A 15,724-nucleotide genomic window follows, 5' to 3' on the forward strand; every position below is an offset into this window, starting at 1 on the left:
TTCCATTAGAGGAAAAAAAAAGTAGGGCTACTACTATTGATCTCAAAATTAAACTTAAAAGATTCAATCAAGAAAGAAATCTACATTATGTCAGCCATAATAATATTGTTTTAGATGCATGTTTACATATGTGTAAAAATATGTATGTATATATGCATGCAGCTATATGTATGTGTTTACATATATATGTATTGGGTTGGAGAATATGTATCTGTGTGTATATAAAAATATATCCCTGTATATTTTTATTATATTTATATTAGATTGTTATAAATATATATGTATATAATATATATTTATATATTATTAATATAAATATATGTATTTATATTAAACTATACCCTGCTTGAGGGAAGCAAGGGGGATAAAAGGGGAAAAGAATAAAGTAAAATGTGAATAGCAGAGAACAAAAAAATAACCTACAAAGAAGCAAAGAAAAGATGGACAGTCAAGAATATATAATTTCCTTTATGTTATTATATATGCTTTCTTGAAATTGAAATTTAATGTTACATATTTTTAATTCTCCCTGATGTTCTGCTGGACACATGACAAATTTTTTTTATTATTTTCCTTTTCTTTTTCCATTTTGATTTTTCTTATTTTAATCTAGTTTTAAATAAAAAAAAAAAAAAACCTATCATTAAAATACAATAGCAGGACACGTTACTGAGATAACTGAAAAATAATAGTTACCCAAAATAATCCCCAGGAAAACCCCATTCAAGAAAATGGTAGAGAAAAGAAATTTACAGTTGAGGTAGAGTACAAATTGTTCTCATTTTGCTTCACTTTGCATCAGTTTATAGAAACTTTTCCAGATTTCTGTGAAATTGTCTATTTCTTCATTTCTTACAGTACAATAATGTTATATTACATTGACATACCATAATTTATTCAGTCATTCCAACTGATGAGCATCTCTTTGCCACTACAAAGAACTGCTAAACATACTTTTGTAACATGCAAATGCTTTTCTTTTTTCTTTAATTTATTCTTTTTGGGGTATAAGCCTAGTAGGAGTATCACTAAGAAAAGGGCAGGTACAATTTAATAAATTTGAGGGCACAAATTGTTGCAAATTGTCTTTCAAAATGGTTAAACTAATGCATTGCTCCATCAATAGTGTATCACCGTACCTGTTTTCCTGTAGCACCTACAATATTTTATTTTCCATTTTTGCTAACTTTGCTATTTCTGACAAGTTTGAGGTAGAACTTATGGAGCTGCTCTTATATTACATTTTAAAACATTTATTTATTATAATTAGGAGTTTTAGCCTAGTAAGCTGAATTCCCTTCAGGTCTGTTTGCATTTTACTACTGTATTAAGACAAATTTGGAGGATAAAGTTCCATAGAATCAATTCCCAAAGTTGTAATTATTCTGATAAAGTACTCCCTTTCTATTAAAATATAACTAAAGTCTGTTTTATTGTCCTAAATTACCTATTAAAATGTTAAGAATTCTTAGTATTTTTTATCAAATGTTAATGTACTTTTATATTTTAAATCCAAACCAGTTAATTGTATGTAATTCATTAAAATTTAGTAATATAAGAATGTTGAACATACACAATATTCATAAACAACTGTAGCAAAGTAGAGAAATAATAAATAGAAAAAAACTAGGATTATTTTTCATATATATTGGGCATAGTTCCAAAATTGCTCTCCAGAATTCTAGCCCTAGTTTTTAACACAATGCCTAGCATCTAGTAAGCACTAATACATTCATTAATATAATTCATAATAATCATTCATTCATTCTTTTATTCATAGTCATACCATTTGTTTATTATCATGACAAGTTATTCTCCCATCAATGAGCAATTTTGGAACTATGCCCAAAAAGTTATCAAATTGTGCATACCCTTTGATCCAGCAGTGCTACTACTGGGCTTATACCCCAAAGAAATACTAAAGAAGGGAAAGGGACCTGTATGTGCCAAAATGTTTGTGGCAGCCCTGTTTGTAGTGGCTAGAAACTGGAAAATGAATGGATGTCCATCAATTGGAGAATGGTTGAGTAAATTGTGGTATATGAATGTTATGCAATATTATTGTTCTGTAAGAAATGACCAGCAGGATGAATACAGAGAGGCTTGGAGAGACTTACATGAACTGATGCTTAGTGAAATGAGCAGAACCAGGATATCATTATATACCTCAACAACGATACTGTATGAGGATGTATTCTGATGGAAGTGGATTTCTTCGATAAAGAGAAGATCTAGCTCAGTTTCAATTGGTCAAGGATGGACAGAAGCAGCTATACCCAAAGAAAGAACACTAGGAAATGAATATAAACTGCTTGCATTTTTGTTTTTCCTCCTGGGTTATTTATACCTTCTGAATTCAATTCTCCCTGAGCAACAAGAGAACTGTTCAGTTCTGCACACAAATATTGTATCTAAGATATACTGTAACCTCTTTAACATGTATAGGACTGCTTGCCATCTGGGGGAGGGGGTGGAGGGAAGGAGGGGAAAAATCCGAACAGTAGTGAGTGCAAGGGATAATGTTGTAAAAAATTACCCTGGCATGGGTTCTGGCAATAAAAAGTTATTTAACAATAAATTAATTAATTAAAAAAAAAAAAAAAACTAGGGCTAGAGATATAAGCAAGAAAAATCTCTTTCCTCATGTTACGTACATTCTAAAAAGAGAAGACAATACATGGAGAAGGCACATTTTGGGAAGTCATGACGTTAGGTTGTAGACAAGAAAAAATGTAAACATCTAGAACCTAGGGTCCCATGGGCAGAGTTCCTAATCTAGTGAAATGAAAATGAGAAAGATGGCCAGAATGCAGGTAACATGGTCTAAAAATGTTTGAAAAGTAGGAAATCTTTACCATTTTTGCCTGTTTGATATAGTAAAATAGTTTCATCCCTAAATGTCTTCAGAATGATCAGGGATTAACTGGGTCTCATACTGCCACGCTTTTCTATAAAATTGTTTTTTCTTACATTACTTTTCAGTCTTTTCTCACACGATACTATTTATGGTCTACCATAATTCATCATAAGAGTTTTCCATATGAGCTTACTTTCTAGACTTGTGTTGTCCTCAGCTGCCACATTTATTTGCTTGGCAGAGATTATTATCTGCTGAGTAAGGCAGTTTTTAAGCTCTTTTGTTCTCATCACTGTGATGACTGAATTATGTGTTAGGAAAATAGTTACATCTTTAGGAAATTATTTTACTCTATTTTTTTGTCTATTCCATTTTCAACTTCATAAAAGCTGGAATGGTTTAATGACATTTTAGATTTTCTAATTTTTCTTAATAATTCAGTACTGATTTGATTTTTGCTCTAAAAAATTTGATAGTCTAACTAGTTGTATGAAGATAATTGATTTGGAAATGACTCCCATATCTGTAACTAGTTTTTTCAAATTCATTTAAATATTACCAATTTCATTTCTTGTGATATTACTTGGTGTTCACAATGCCCTAATTCTTCTCCTGAAGGAAATTATCTGTAATACACAGGCACCCCATTTATATGGGGAGGGGGGATTTCCCTGGCCTTTTATGTTTCTTATTCCCAAACATTTATCAAAAGTTTTCACCATTCTTCACTAATAGCTTTCTTTGCACTGAAGTCACCAAATATTAAACATTGTTTTAATTTAAAGGATCTGAATTCTTCATAAATTGTCTCTATCACTGCATAATCTACAATAGATATTAGGATATATAAGTTACAATTATCTTCATGGTGGTCTGAAAATGATCAAAGACAATAATATGAAGTGACCAAATGTCTAATAAAATTGTATTCTTTATGTAGCATTTGCTAGACCAGGGTGTGACGAAGGAAGAAAAAGGGAGGAGGAAGGAGCAATTTTCCACAATAACTTTATGATAAAAAAAACAAAACAAAAAAAAAACAGCTAGTTGTACATAATAGAATGACAGTTTTATGTGTAATCATCTTTTTTATTATATCAAAATGTTTTATTCCATAAATTAAAAATAAAACAAATTAAAAAGAAAGATAAAAACAAAAACTGTCAACTTCTTTGTTCGCCTTTTCATGCTACTTGTGAACCATTCTTAACAGTCCTGAAGAATTTTAGAATTAAAAGACATCAGAGAACCAACTTGTATACAAAGGGAATTCCATTATAGCATACCTGAACAAGAACCTGTCATCCAGCCTCTGCAGAAGACTTCCAAGAAGGGGCAATCTAGTAAATCCTGAGGCAACACATTCCATTGTGATGTAGATCTAATCATTAGTAAATTTTTCCTGACATCATACCTGAATGTGCCCCTTCCCGATTTTTACCCATTGCTCCTAGTTGTTCTCTTCCCCTCCCCAGTCTTCTGCTGTCCAAGCTAAATATCTCTAATTCTTACAGTGACTTTCATATAACAAAGACCCCATAGATAAAGGCCCTTCACCAACTTGTTTGCCCTAATCTGGAAATTCTTTGCTTAACTAAACTATAGTGCCCTCAACACTAATACAAGTATAGTCTTACTAGGGCAGTTAAAGCTAAGCCTCTCAATGAAATCCAAAAACCCATTAATTTTCCATTTAGCTACAACTTCTTTTTGTTTTCTGTCTTCATTTATGGCAAGAATGTCACTATTGAAGTGATTCAGTTACCTAAGGATTTCCTATTTAAAGTACCAACTATGTTAAGTGAATGTTTATACATAAACAAAAATGGTGATTCTTTGCACATTTATATGCATTTATAAAAAGTAATCATAATACTACTATACATTTCTCAGATTGGCTAAGATGACAGGAAAAGATAAATGAGAATGTTGGAAGGGATATGGGAAAACTGGGACACCGATACATTGTTGGTGCAACTGTGAACAAATCCAACCATTCTAGAGAGCAATTTGGAACTATGCCCAGTTATCAAACTGTGCATACCCTTTGACCCAGCAGTGTTTCTACTGGGATTATATCCCAAAGTCTTAAAGAAGGACCCACATGTACAGAAATGTTTGTGGCAGTCCTTTTTGAAGTGACAAGAAACTGGAAACTAAATGGATGCCCATTAATTGGAGAATGGCTGAATAAATTGTGGTATATGAATGTTATGGAATATTATTGTTCTGTAAGAAATGATAAGCAGGATGATTTGAGAGGCTTGGAGAGACTTACATGAACTGATACTGAGTGAAATGAGCAGAACCAGGAGATCATTGTATACGGCAATAAAAAGATTATACAATGATCAATTTTGATGGACATGGCTCTCTTCCACAATGAGATGATTCAGGCAAGTTCCAATTGTTCAGTGATGCAAAGAGCTGTCTACACCCAGAGAGAGGACTGTGGGTAACTGAGTGTGTTTCACAACATAGCATTCTCACTTTTTATTGTTTGTTTGCATTTTATTTTGATTCTCTTTTTTTTTTCTGGTTTAATTTGATTTCGCTTGTGCAGCAAGAATACATATGTATAAATATGTATTCATATATTTCTACCATGTTTAACATATATTGGACTACTTATAATCTAGGGGAAGGGTGGGGAAAAGGGGGGAAAAACTGGAACACAAGGTTTTACAGGGCAAGTGGAGTGACTTAAGGATAGAGAGACTATTCCATGAGATAAGACTATGCCTGATGTATCTGTTTTGCGAAAAATGAGTTGTCTGATTTGGTGAGAGTGAAAGGCACCCATAGGGCAGTGATTCTCAAAGTGTGGTCCACAGAAATCCCTAAGTAACTTTTTGGAGTTCTATGAGGTCAAAACTATTTTCATAATAGCATGAAGAATAATATAATAGCATGTTCACACATGTTTTGAAAAATAAAAAGCTTTAATAAAGAAAGAAAAAAAAAAGTAACTATAAAGTGTCTCTCCTTGCCTCATAGAGTAATTCTATATTATACATACTTCTTAGTATCTCCCAAACTCAAGTTCTGTAGCAACAACTTTATGTTTAACTTGAGTAATTTTGACCTTTCCTTCTCCCTTATCACCCATATTTAAAAAGTTGACACCTATCACATATTTAAATCCAAACATATCTCTTACATCTATTCTCTTTTCTCAATTTATAGGGTCAATACCCTCAATTAAGCCCTCATTGTTGCTCATTTGTGATATTCTCTAACTGATTTCTTTGCTTCCAAATTCTCCCCCCTCTCCAATTATCATTCAGCTGCCAAAATTAGTTTCCTAAGGCTCAGGTCTGACAATGCTATTCCTATATTAAAAAATCTTAGTGGTTCCTTATTGTCTATAAAAGAAAATAAAACTCATGGCATCCAGAGAGTTGGAACAAATGTCAAAAGCCATCCTTAGCTTAGTATTTAAAAATCTCTACAGTTTGGCTCCAATCTCCCTTCTGAGACTTATTTCACTTTATATCCTTTTTATGAACTCTATATTCTATCTAAACCAGTTTACTATTTCCTAAATCTATTATTTCCACTTTCTTCACAAAAACTATTCCTCTGTGTTTGTAATATATCCTTCCCCCTAATCTCTACCTGTTTAGAATTTTGGTACACAGGTGCTAGATTTGGAATTAGAAAGACCTGCTTCTGACACTAACTATGCAACCATGGGAAAGTCGCTTAAATTTTGTGACGCTTGGCATCCTCATGGGGAAAATGGCCATAAAATCTTGAGTTTTTATTTGGGGTTAATAACAGGTTTATTGTGAACTGCAAATGAGGTAGTATATATAAACGACTCTGCAAATCTCAGAAATTACTGTCATTATCTAAATTCAATGATAGCACTTTAAGGCTCAGCAATGTCTTCTTTTTTGAAGTCTTCCCTGAACTTCCCAGAAACGACTTCTCCCAGGATATCAGTGCTATCTTCCTCTTTAAACTGCCTTGCATTTATTTACTTCTCTATACCTATGCTATATCCTTCCAGCAGGACACAAACTGTGTCAATGATCCTTATTTGTCTATTTCCAATGTTTAATTAGTATATGGATATTTGACAATAAATAAAAATTTGTAGACAATAGGGTCCTTATCCTTCAAGGGTCTTGAAGTATAGCAAAAGAAAAAGGAAGCATACATACAACAAATACACAAATATAATAGTTTAAGGCAACACAAACTAAATACCTAAGGAATGGAATGGAGAAATATTAGAGTAGATCCAAGTACCACAGATCAAGGAGGGTTAGTGAAAGTGGAGTGACAAAGATAGAGAGACTATTCCATGAGATAAGACTGTCTGATTAATCTGATTTGCAAAAAATGAGTTGTCTGATTTAGTGAGAGTGAAGGACTACTATAGGGCAGTGATTCTCAAAGTGTGGTCCACAGAAATCCCTAAACAACTTTTTGAAGTTCTATAAGGTCAAAACTATTTTCCTAATAGCATGAAGAAAATTTCATTTCCAACATGGTAAATGCCAATAGTATAACCCACAAACAAAAATTCTCAAAAAGTTTGAGATCCACTATAGTAGGAAATTGGTATGAAATGAGTCGGATACCTTAGGGGGGATCCCAGGGTACGAATAAACCCTGAATGTTAGATTAAAGCTTTTATATTTTGTTCTGTAGGCAATGGGAAATCACTGAAGTTTTTAGAGCAGAGAAGGTCAAATGTAAAGAACAGAATTTTAGGTAAATTAATCTGGGAGCAACATATAAGTTAAATTGAAAAGGGGAAGAGACTCTGGATAGGGAGTACAGAAAGATTACTAATGGCTAGACTGCTGCAAATGATGCAGCCATGGGAAAAGATAACACAAATGGGAACCGAGAGAGAGAACATCTACCATGAGTTTTAGGTACCTACGCTGCATGATAACAGTCTTCATTTCTTCCATGTTTTAAGATCAAATATTAATTCTGAATGAAAAATAGAATCTCTCTCCACTACTGTCTAAACCATTAAAGTTGTGTCACCAAATGTGTCTGTTGGTATGGCTACAACTGCAATGCCGGGGCATGATTCCAAATTAGTCACTGACTGCAATTTTAAAATGTTATCTAATTATTTTACTTCAATATACCTGATTCATCATATTTTCTTAGCTTGCTTTTAGAGTGTCACCAAAAAAGGTTCAAGGACAGATTAACAATGGAATTCATAAGCAGTGTTTTGTAATTTGCAGTTTGGACATTTCAAAACATGGATTTTTGTCTAACTTTCCCTATTTAATAGTTTTCCCCCTCATGAATGAGATATTCAGCCAAGTTGTATAAAAAACAGATATGCAGGCAGCTAGGAAGTATGGTCATAAAAAAAACAAGTCAATAACAACCATTCCCCATGTGGAAATCACACTATTTAAGAGTTTGAATTTCTTTGTTCTCTTTCCACAGACAGATAACATCTCTTCTCAATGTTCATTTAACTATTCAGCTTCCAGAGATGCTTTATTCTAAAAATATAATGTAATTATCCTCTAATCCACTCAATTTAGATAGAACTTCATTCATTTTATATATTTTTTTGCTTATAAGAGCTACTGTAACTGAAACTTATCCCTCAAAAATATTCCATAAAACAGCATGAATTTATACAATCCCTCCTCAAAAGCTCAAATAACTTCTTATTCTGCTTTAAATTAACAATGCCCAAAATTATTTTGAGAATTACTCCAGAATATCTGTATGCTAGACATGAATGATCTTCTTTTGTCAACATATTATAGAAAGTTTTCTGTGTAATCAAAATTTAATAAGGCAAAAAATTCTAAATCTTCCCTGGTACCTTTCTAGAAGTGATTCTCTTAGCTGAAATAAGGCATTTTCTTCTTTGAAAACATACATTTGAGTATTATTAACAAGAACTGGATATGATAGATGGGAATTTATAAATGCCACTCTCACCACTTAGCACTTAGCCACTCTCACCACTATGTGCTAGGTATTCCGCTGTACAAATATTTTATTTGATCCTTACAACAACCTTCTGAGATTAATACTATTATTGTCTCCTTTTTACAGATAAGGAAATTGAAGCAAACTTTTAAGTGACTTGCCCAGGTCCTGAAACTAGCAAGTGTCTAAGGCCAGATTTCAGCACAAGTCTTCCTTCATAAACATTCTCTTCTCACTGAGTATGAGACACAATATGGACTATATGCATTTTCTTGTATAACTAAATTTTTACAGCCTTATTTTGAAGATTCATTACCAACTGTTTCAGAATTCTGAATATAATCCAGAGAAAATTTACTTCTTTTTTTCACTTACTCGCAATGTCCTCCACAACAATTACCTGTTACACTATCCATAAAACTGTAATGATCTAAGGACTTTTAATTAAAAAAAAAAAAAAAAAAAAAAAACCAACAACAAAAACAATTGGATATTCAACATTAGTAATATGGGCAAAACTTAAAGGGCTTGATGTATATATGTAGATGAGTTACACATTATCTGAACTGAGCTTTCTATATTTTCTTATCCATTATACTAAAAGTAGTTACAATAGTCACTATAACTAAATCATACAAAGACTATCACTAACAAAATGAAAAAACTCATTTCCATGGAAATTGTGATAAAAATAATTTGAAGCTATTAAAATCAATGTCTAAACTTGCATTTCCACTAAATTCTCCCCTTAATTTAAAAGCATTCTGCAAGTTACAAGTCTGTTTAGTCTAACTCTGGAGTCCCAGTTTCACATACTCAAGTTTAATCAGCAGCTGATTCCCAATGGCTTCATTGAAACTTCAGTATAGTCTTTTATCTAGAACTGCTGAAAGCTTCTTCTGTACTCTGTGACCTAATATCCCACAGAACAATAGAAGTAGGTTTCCTTGCCTAACTACTGCCCTAATATCACTAAGATACTGTGTACTTATAGGAGGAAATTATATAGGAAAATATAGGATTCCCAAATAGGAAAGTGCTCAATTTTTCAAAACAATTTAAAGCCTTTCCACTTTATAAGAGGCCTGAGAATTGTACAGATGTAAAAAAGAAATCCACATTTATAGAGAAAAGAAATCTGCATTGGCAGAGAAATACTTTCTAAGAGAAGGTAAATCTAATGAAAACTGAGGTCCAGGAAAAAAAAAAAAAAACACACAGAATCTTAACTTTACAATTGTCATGAAAAGAACGATCGCCCCCCCTTTTTTTTTAAAACCTTTTTCCCTAAAGACTCTGGGGATGAGATTGCTTGAAAATGCTAGATCTGCCAGAAATAAGGATTAGCAGGAAGGAAAAAAAGGTCTCCAGATCATCGACTACAAGGGAGAACTAAAAGGAGAACCAAGAAAGATTTATGAAGCATACTCCTTCAGGCCCAACCCACATATTTATTACAACCATACAGAAACATTGTCGTTGAATAACTTAAACAGCAATTAAAAAAAAAAAAAATCAGATAAAATCAAGCTTGACTTTCACTTATCCACACTTATTCTGTCATTTACAAAGGGGGATAAGTTGAAGACAATTTGAAATTCAAAGCAAATTCTAAAACTTGTTTTTTTTTTTTTTACTTGTTTCAATTGACTTCTGTACCACATCTTTTTTTACATAAAGGGATAATAACAAATGATAAAAATAAATAATGAGAAGTTTTACCTAGCCCAGATGATAACCTAATAGATCTATAATTACTATATGTGTAAAAAAAAAAAAAAAAAAAAAAAAAAAAAAAAAAAAAAAAAAAAAAAAAAAAAAAAAAAAAAAAAAAAAGCTATGCTACTTTTTTTTTCCTCTCCCAAGAAGAGCAAAAGGAAAAGAAAAGCAATAATGAAGTCTGTATACAGTCTAGATAAAGATATAATTTCCAATTTCATGATTCCCTGACTTTTTAACAGGCTATTCCCCTCACAAAGCTGAATTAGATTCCCTCTTCACTTTCATGCATAAAATGTATTCCTTCCCCTTAGAATCTTAATTTCCTTCAAAGATTAGACCAATCCTTTTAGATAAAGCCTCTCCCAGTTCTTCCTCCACCCCTGGAGGCTGACTTCCCCTTTAAATTACTGTATGTTTATTGAATAAATATTTGCACAAGTTATCTCTTCATGTTATCTCCTTATCATATCCTTGGGTAGAAAAATTTTCATTTTTGTTTTTGTAAAGCCAGAACCTAGCACCGCTGACTAGGTTCTGACTGACACATAGTAGGGAATGAATGTTTGCTGATTGACCTATGTAATAAAAAAGATGGCATTTATCATTGTTTGTAATGTTCAATGGCTCTTATCAAGTGTACAAATTCATTGGTTAGTCTGCCTTACCTAGTGAGAAATAAAAAATATACTTGTCAGGACTAGTACAAAGTTTTCTTCAAATTCTTCTTCTTGGCCTAACTGATTCAGTTTTGAACATCTCAATTATCAGTCCAATCCAACAAACATTTATTCAGGATCTTTATACTCTAATATCTAGTCTGTGTAAGCTACATAAGACAATATAATTTACATTTTGAGTCTGTCATTTCCTCAGAATTTTATCTAGACAACTTGTCATTTAAATTTGTCACTCATCTATTGAAACCCTTTAATTAAGATAATTCAATATGTCACAAGATGAACATCTACTGAGAAAACTTTATTTTGCAAAAGTTGACATCAGCTACAAATATATATTCAATATTTAAATTTATTGCTTAATTTTTAGTATAAGAATCTAGAACCTTAGAAGTTGCTTTGTTTTATCATTCAGGGAGAAGCTGATGTTTCATTTTAAGTTTTATATGTAAGCATCCTTTTGAATTTACAAGTCTTTTAAAGGGTTGAGATTTAGCATTCATTGAATAGACATCATTTTTGTTAATTCAGAAAATTTGTTTTAAGGCTTTAAAAAACAAGATCCCAAAAATCCTGAGAATTGAGAAGATTCTGGTAGGTTGACTGTTATTTAAAAAAAAAAAAATTACCTCTAGTCCATTATGGTACCTTGAATATAGCAGAAACTTAAATATTTGTTGAAATAACTTCAAATTACTTTTTTATATGTACTTTTTTCATTTTCTTTTCAGGCTTTGGAAGATGTTGTATCAATCTGCTCAGAGTTAAATAAAAATTCACCTTTGTTTTTATCAATTAGATGAAGGGAAAAAAAGGTTTTATCTTATAAAGATAATTGTTTTAGGAAGATAAAGTGTAATGGATAGATAGCTGGCCTTAGAGCCAGGAAGAGTTGGATTCAAATTCCTTCTAAGACAATTACTGTCTGTCTCCTGGGCAAGTCTCATTGCTCTTAGGCCATCAGCTCTCAACTTTTGTTCCCAATATCCCTTTATACTATTAAAAATTATTGATGATCTGTCTGTCCAAAGAGTTTTTTAAATATGGATTATATTTATAGAAATTTGTCATTTAGAAATAAAAACTAATTTTGAAGTTGTAGATATCCCCTGAAAGGACTTCTGAGACCCCCGGTATTCTGTGGACCATACTTTAAGAACCACTGTTCTAGGTAATTCTTCAATTGCAAAAATATTGATATATAACATTAATATATATTGACATATTATTGATAGAAGAATTTCCTCATCTGGCAACTTTCCTATTCTAATGAAATCACAAGTCCACATCTCCATTTTTATAATTAGCACAAATTACCCAGTTCATTAAAGAAAGACTCAATTAAAAGACTCCTTTGGTAAATGATTGAGTAAAATTCAATGATATTCAAAATAACGTGAATTTTTCTCCTAAATTTCTTGAGAATATATGTCTCTGTGTGTATATACATATACAAATTAATCTTCAATATGATAAATGATACTAATTCTACAAAGATTTCTCACTTTCCAGTTTTTCTCCTTCAAAGAATTTGACCCTTGGTAAAGATAAAGTACAAGAATTTCCCTAAATAGTTAACATTGGTCCCTCCCGTTTCCAACAGGAAGCAATGGCAAATTAGTGTAGATTTGTTATAAAAAAAAAAAAAAAGAGGGGGACCTAAATACAAAATACTTTGATTTTGGGGGGGTGTGTGCCAAACGTAGATTATGGAGGAAAAGGAAAAATGGAAAAAAAAAAAAGTCATTGCTAAGAAAATAAATCATCTTTAGACCAGATTCCTAATAACTATACAAAGCAGCTTACCCTGGTCACATGACTTCAACAAAAATAATTTACAGATGGAGGTTCAAAACTATCATCTTCATGGATTCATTTTGTTGGAAATAAAAAAGACAAAAGAAAAACCTAAACGCGTGTATTTATATTGAAAACAATTAAATTTCAAGAAACTACAGAACTAACGCTCCCCCTAATCACCTACAATGCAGTATGAAAAGGATTTAGGAAATTGTTCCTGCTACAAGAACTGAGAACCCCACAACACGCAGGAAGATGACAGTGGAAAAGGGAAGCTCAAACGCCGTACACAGATGAAGGCTCCGAACCCACAGAAGCTAAATTGCCTTGCGGAGAGAGATGCAGGCTCTGAGCCCACGTACAACAGGTACAGAGCTAATACTGCAGTTGCTTACAGAGAGCAACAGTGGGACAAGGCTGGCTTAGTTCTCCTTTCGCCATATCCTTTTCACCTTCCTAACCTAACTTCCTTTCTCTCACCAGGTCAGCGAAGCTCCCAAGTCTCCCCGAAGCAAATACACCCCAACCAAAGGTTCATTTCTTGGAGGTCTCTCTCCCTCCCCTCAGTAGTTGCCCCCTCTCCCATCCTCCTTCCCTGCAACGCCCGGAGAGGTCGGGCTGGCTCCAGCTCGTCTCTCCGCTCCCTTTTACCCTAACAAAATCTCGCAAGTGGCACCCTGATTTCCCCTCTATAAAGCCAATGGCTTTTTTTTTTGCTTCTCCCAGACAAACGCCCCTCCCCACCCATCCTTCCCGCCTCCCTGCACGGCCCCCGCCACGCCGGCCCCCTCGGGAACCCCACCTCGGTGTCCCCATCTCTCACCTGCACCTGTTTGCGGAAGTGGCGCGGGCCGGACGCCCGGCAGCGGCAGCAGGAGCAAGAGCAGCAGCAGCTGGGGCAGCGGCCGAGGAGGCGGCGGCCGGAGGGCGCCCAGCGGCCGCGGCATCTCCCCCGCGCAGCAAGCGGAGACTGCGGCGGCGGCGGCGGCGGCGGCGGCGAAGTCTCTGCGGCCGGCTTTGGTTCCCGGCTCCCTGGGCCTGCGGCCGCTCTGCGTGCAGACCCCTCGGCCGTTCCCTCCTTTTCGCTCTCCCTTACCCCCCTCCCTCGGCTGCCTCAGCGGCGCCCGCGCCGGCTCCTGAAGACAAATCGCTGCTCCCAAATCCCGGCCCGGCTCCTGGTCCGCCCCCGCCGCTCCAGCCCCGGAAACAGCATCTTTCCCTCCCGTGTAGTAGTGTCTGTCGGTCTATACTGCGGTTGCGGTTCCCACCGCCTCCGCCGCTGCCGCCGGCCTTTCAGCAGTCGCTGTCCGGAGAGCGGAGCTCCAGCAGCAGCAACGCCGCCGCCAGCGCCACCGCCGCCATGATGGGCTGCGTCACGTGACGTAGGCGGGAGCGAAATCTCGGGATTGATGGCTTGGGAAGCGAATGGAGGAGCAATTCGGTCTCTCCTGGAGCCCCCGCCCACCTCCTTAGCGGCTGCGGGAGGAGAGGTGAGGAGCGATGATCCTTCTGCAGCTGAAAAGAGGGTGGGAATGAGGAGAGGAGGGAGCTCTTATAGTGCCCCCTGCAGGCGGAGAGGTGCGGGGAAAGTACCTGAGTAGGAATCTGGGATGCATCTACCCCCTAAGTCACCGTTAAAAGAAAATCCCTACAATGTAATGTTTGTAATGTAAACTCCAAAGGTGTTATCAAATAAAATGAAAAGAACAGCGTTCCCTGTGATAGCTAAAAATCGAAAGCAAATTAATTAAGGAATAACTGTACCCCTTGTGATACATAAATATAATGGAATACTGCAGTAGTGTGGGAAATAATGTTATGATGAATGCAAGCGTGGAAAGATGTATTTGAAATGATGCAACATGTAAAGTGAAGTAAACAGAACCAGATAAACTATATATACAGTGACTACAACAATGTAAATGAAAAGAAGAAACACACACAAAAAAGTAATGTAACAAAATTATGAAGCTCAAATATCTCGTGAAGAGAAACGAGAAGGCATCTCCAAGACAGGATATAACTATGGTAACCTAAGAAACAGAAAATATCAATAAAAACTTAAGGAGAAAAAATACAGGTGGGTGCTTGTAGCTTCCTATTGGATGTCCCACCATCACCAAATATCCAAAACCAAATTTAGTTCAGTCAAGTTGACAAGCATTTTTAAGGCACCTCTTATATCCTAAACAGACAGATATATAGTACTGGGCTTGGAAACAAGACCATTCATCTTAATGGGTTCAAATCCAGCTGCAGACGCTTACTAGCTGTGTGACCCTGGGCAAGCCACTTAACCCTGTTTGCTTCAGTTTCCTCATCTGTAAAATGAACAAGAGAAGGAAAGAGCAAACTATCCCAGTGTCCTTGTCAAGAAAACCACAAATGGGGTCACAAAGAGTTGAACAGGACTGAAATGACTCAATAAAATTTCCAAGCTGTGCTAAAGGTTGGTGCAGTGAAAACATCAGAATTAGGAAGACCTGAATTCTATTTCCCAGCTCTCCACTAATTAGCTGGTTCATTTTTTTTTTTTTCCTTTTTGCACTGGGCTGTCCCCCATAACTGGAATGGATTCCCTCTTCACCTGTTAGAATCTCTACTTACTTTTAAAGTTCATTTCAAGCTCATATAGGGGAATTTCCTAATTCACCCAGCTGATGGTAACTCCTTAAAATTACCTTGTCTTAACCCAAAGACCCCAGTTCTTGGATAAGAATGCATTATTTGACAAAAA

General features: G+C 35.1%; 1 protein-coding gene across 1 annotated transcript in view; it reads right to left on the reverse strand.

Moving 5' to 3' along the window:
- The window catches only part of LMTK2 (lemur tyrosine kinase 2), a 91,980-nt gene extending 77,802 nt beyond the window's left edge, over positions 1-14,178 (reverse strand). Inside the window, exon 1 of the mRNA XM_031941722.1 lies at positions 13,811-14,178. Within this exon, the coding sequence (XP_031797582.1) occupies positions 13,811-13,934 (124 nt within the window). The 5' untranslated portion in view covers positions 13,935-14,178. The remainder of the gene's footprint in view (positions 1-13,810) is intronic.
- Positions 14,179-15,724: the final 1,546 nt, after the last annotated feature.

The sequence above is a fragment of the Sarcophilus harrisii genome, chromosome 1 (genome assembly GCF_902635505.1).
Source record: "Sarcophilus harrisii chromosome 1, mSarHar1.11, whole genome shotgun sequence".
In the NCBI taxonomy this organism is placed as follows: Eukaryota; Metazoa; Chordata; class Mammalia; order Dasyuromorphia; family Dasyuridae; genus Sarcophilus; species Sarcophilus harrisii.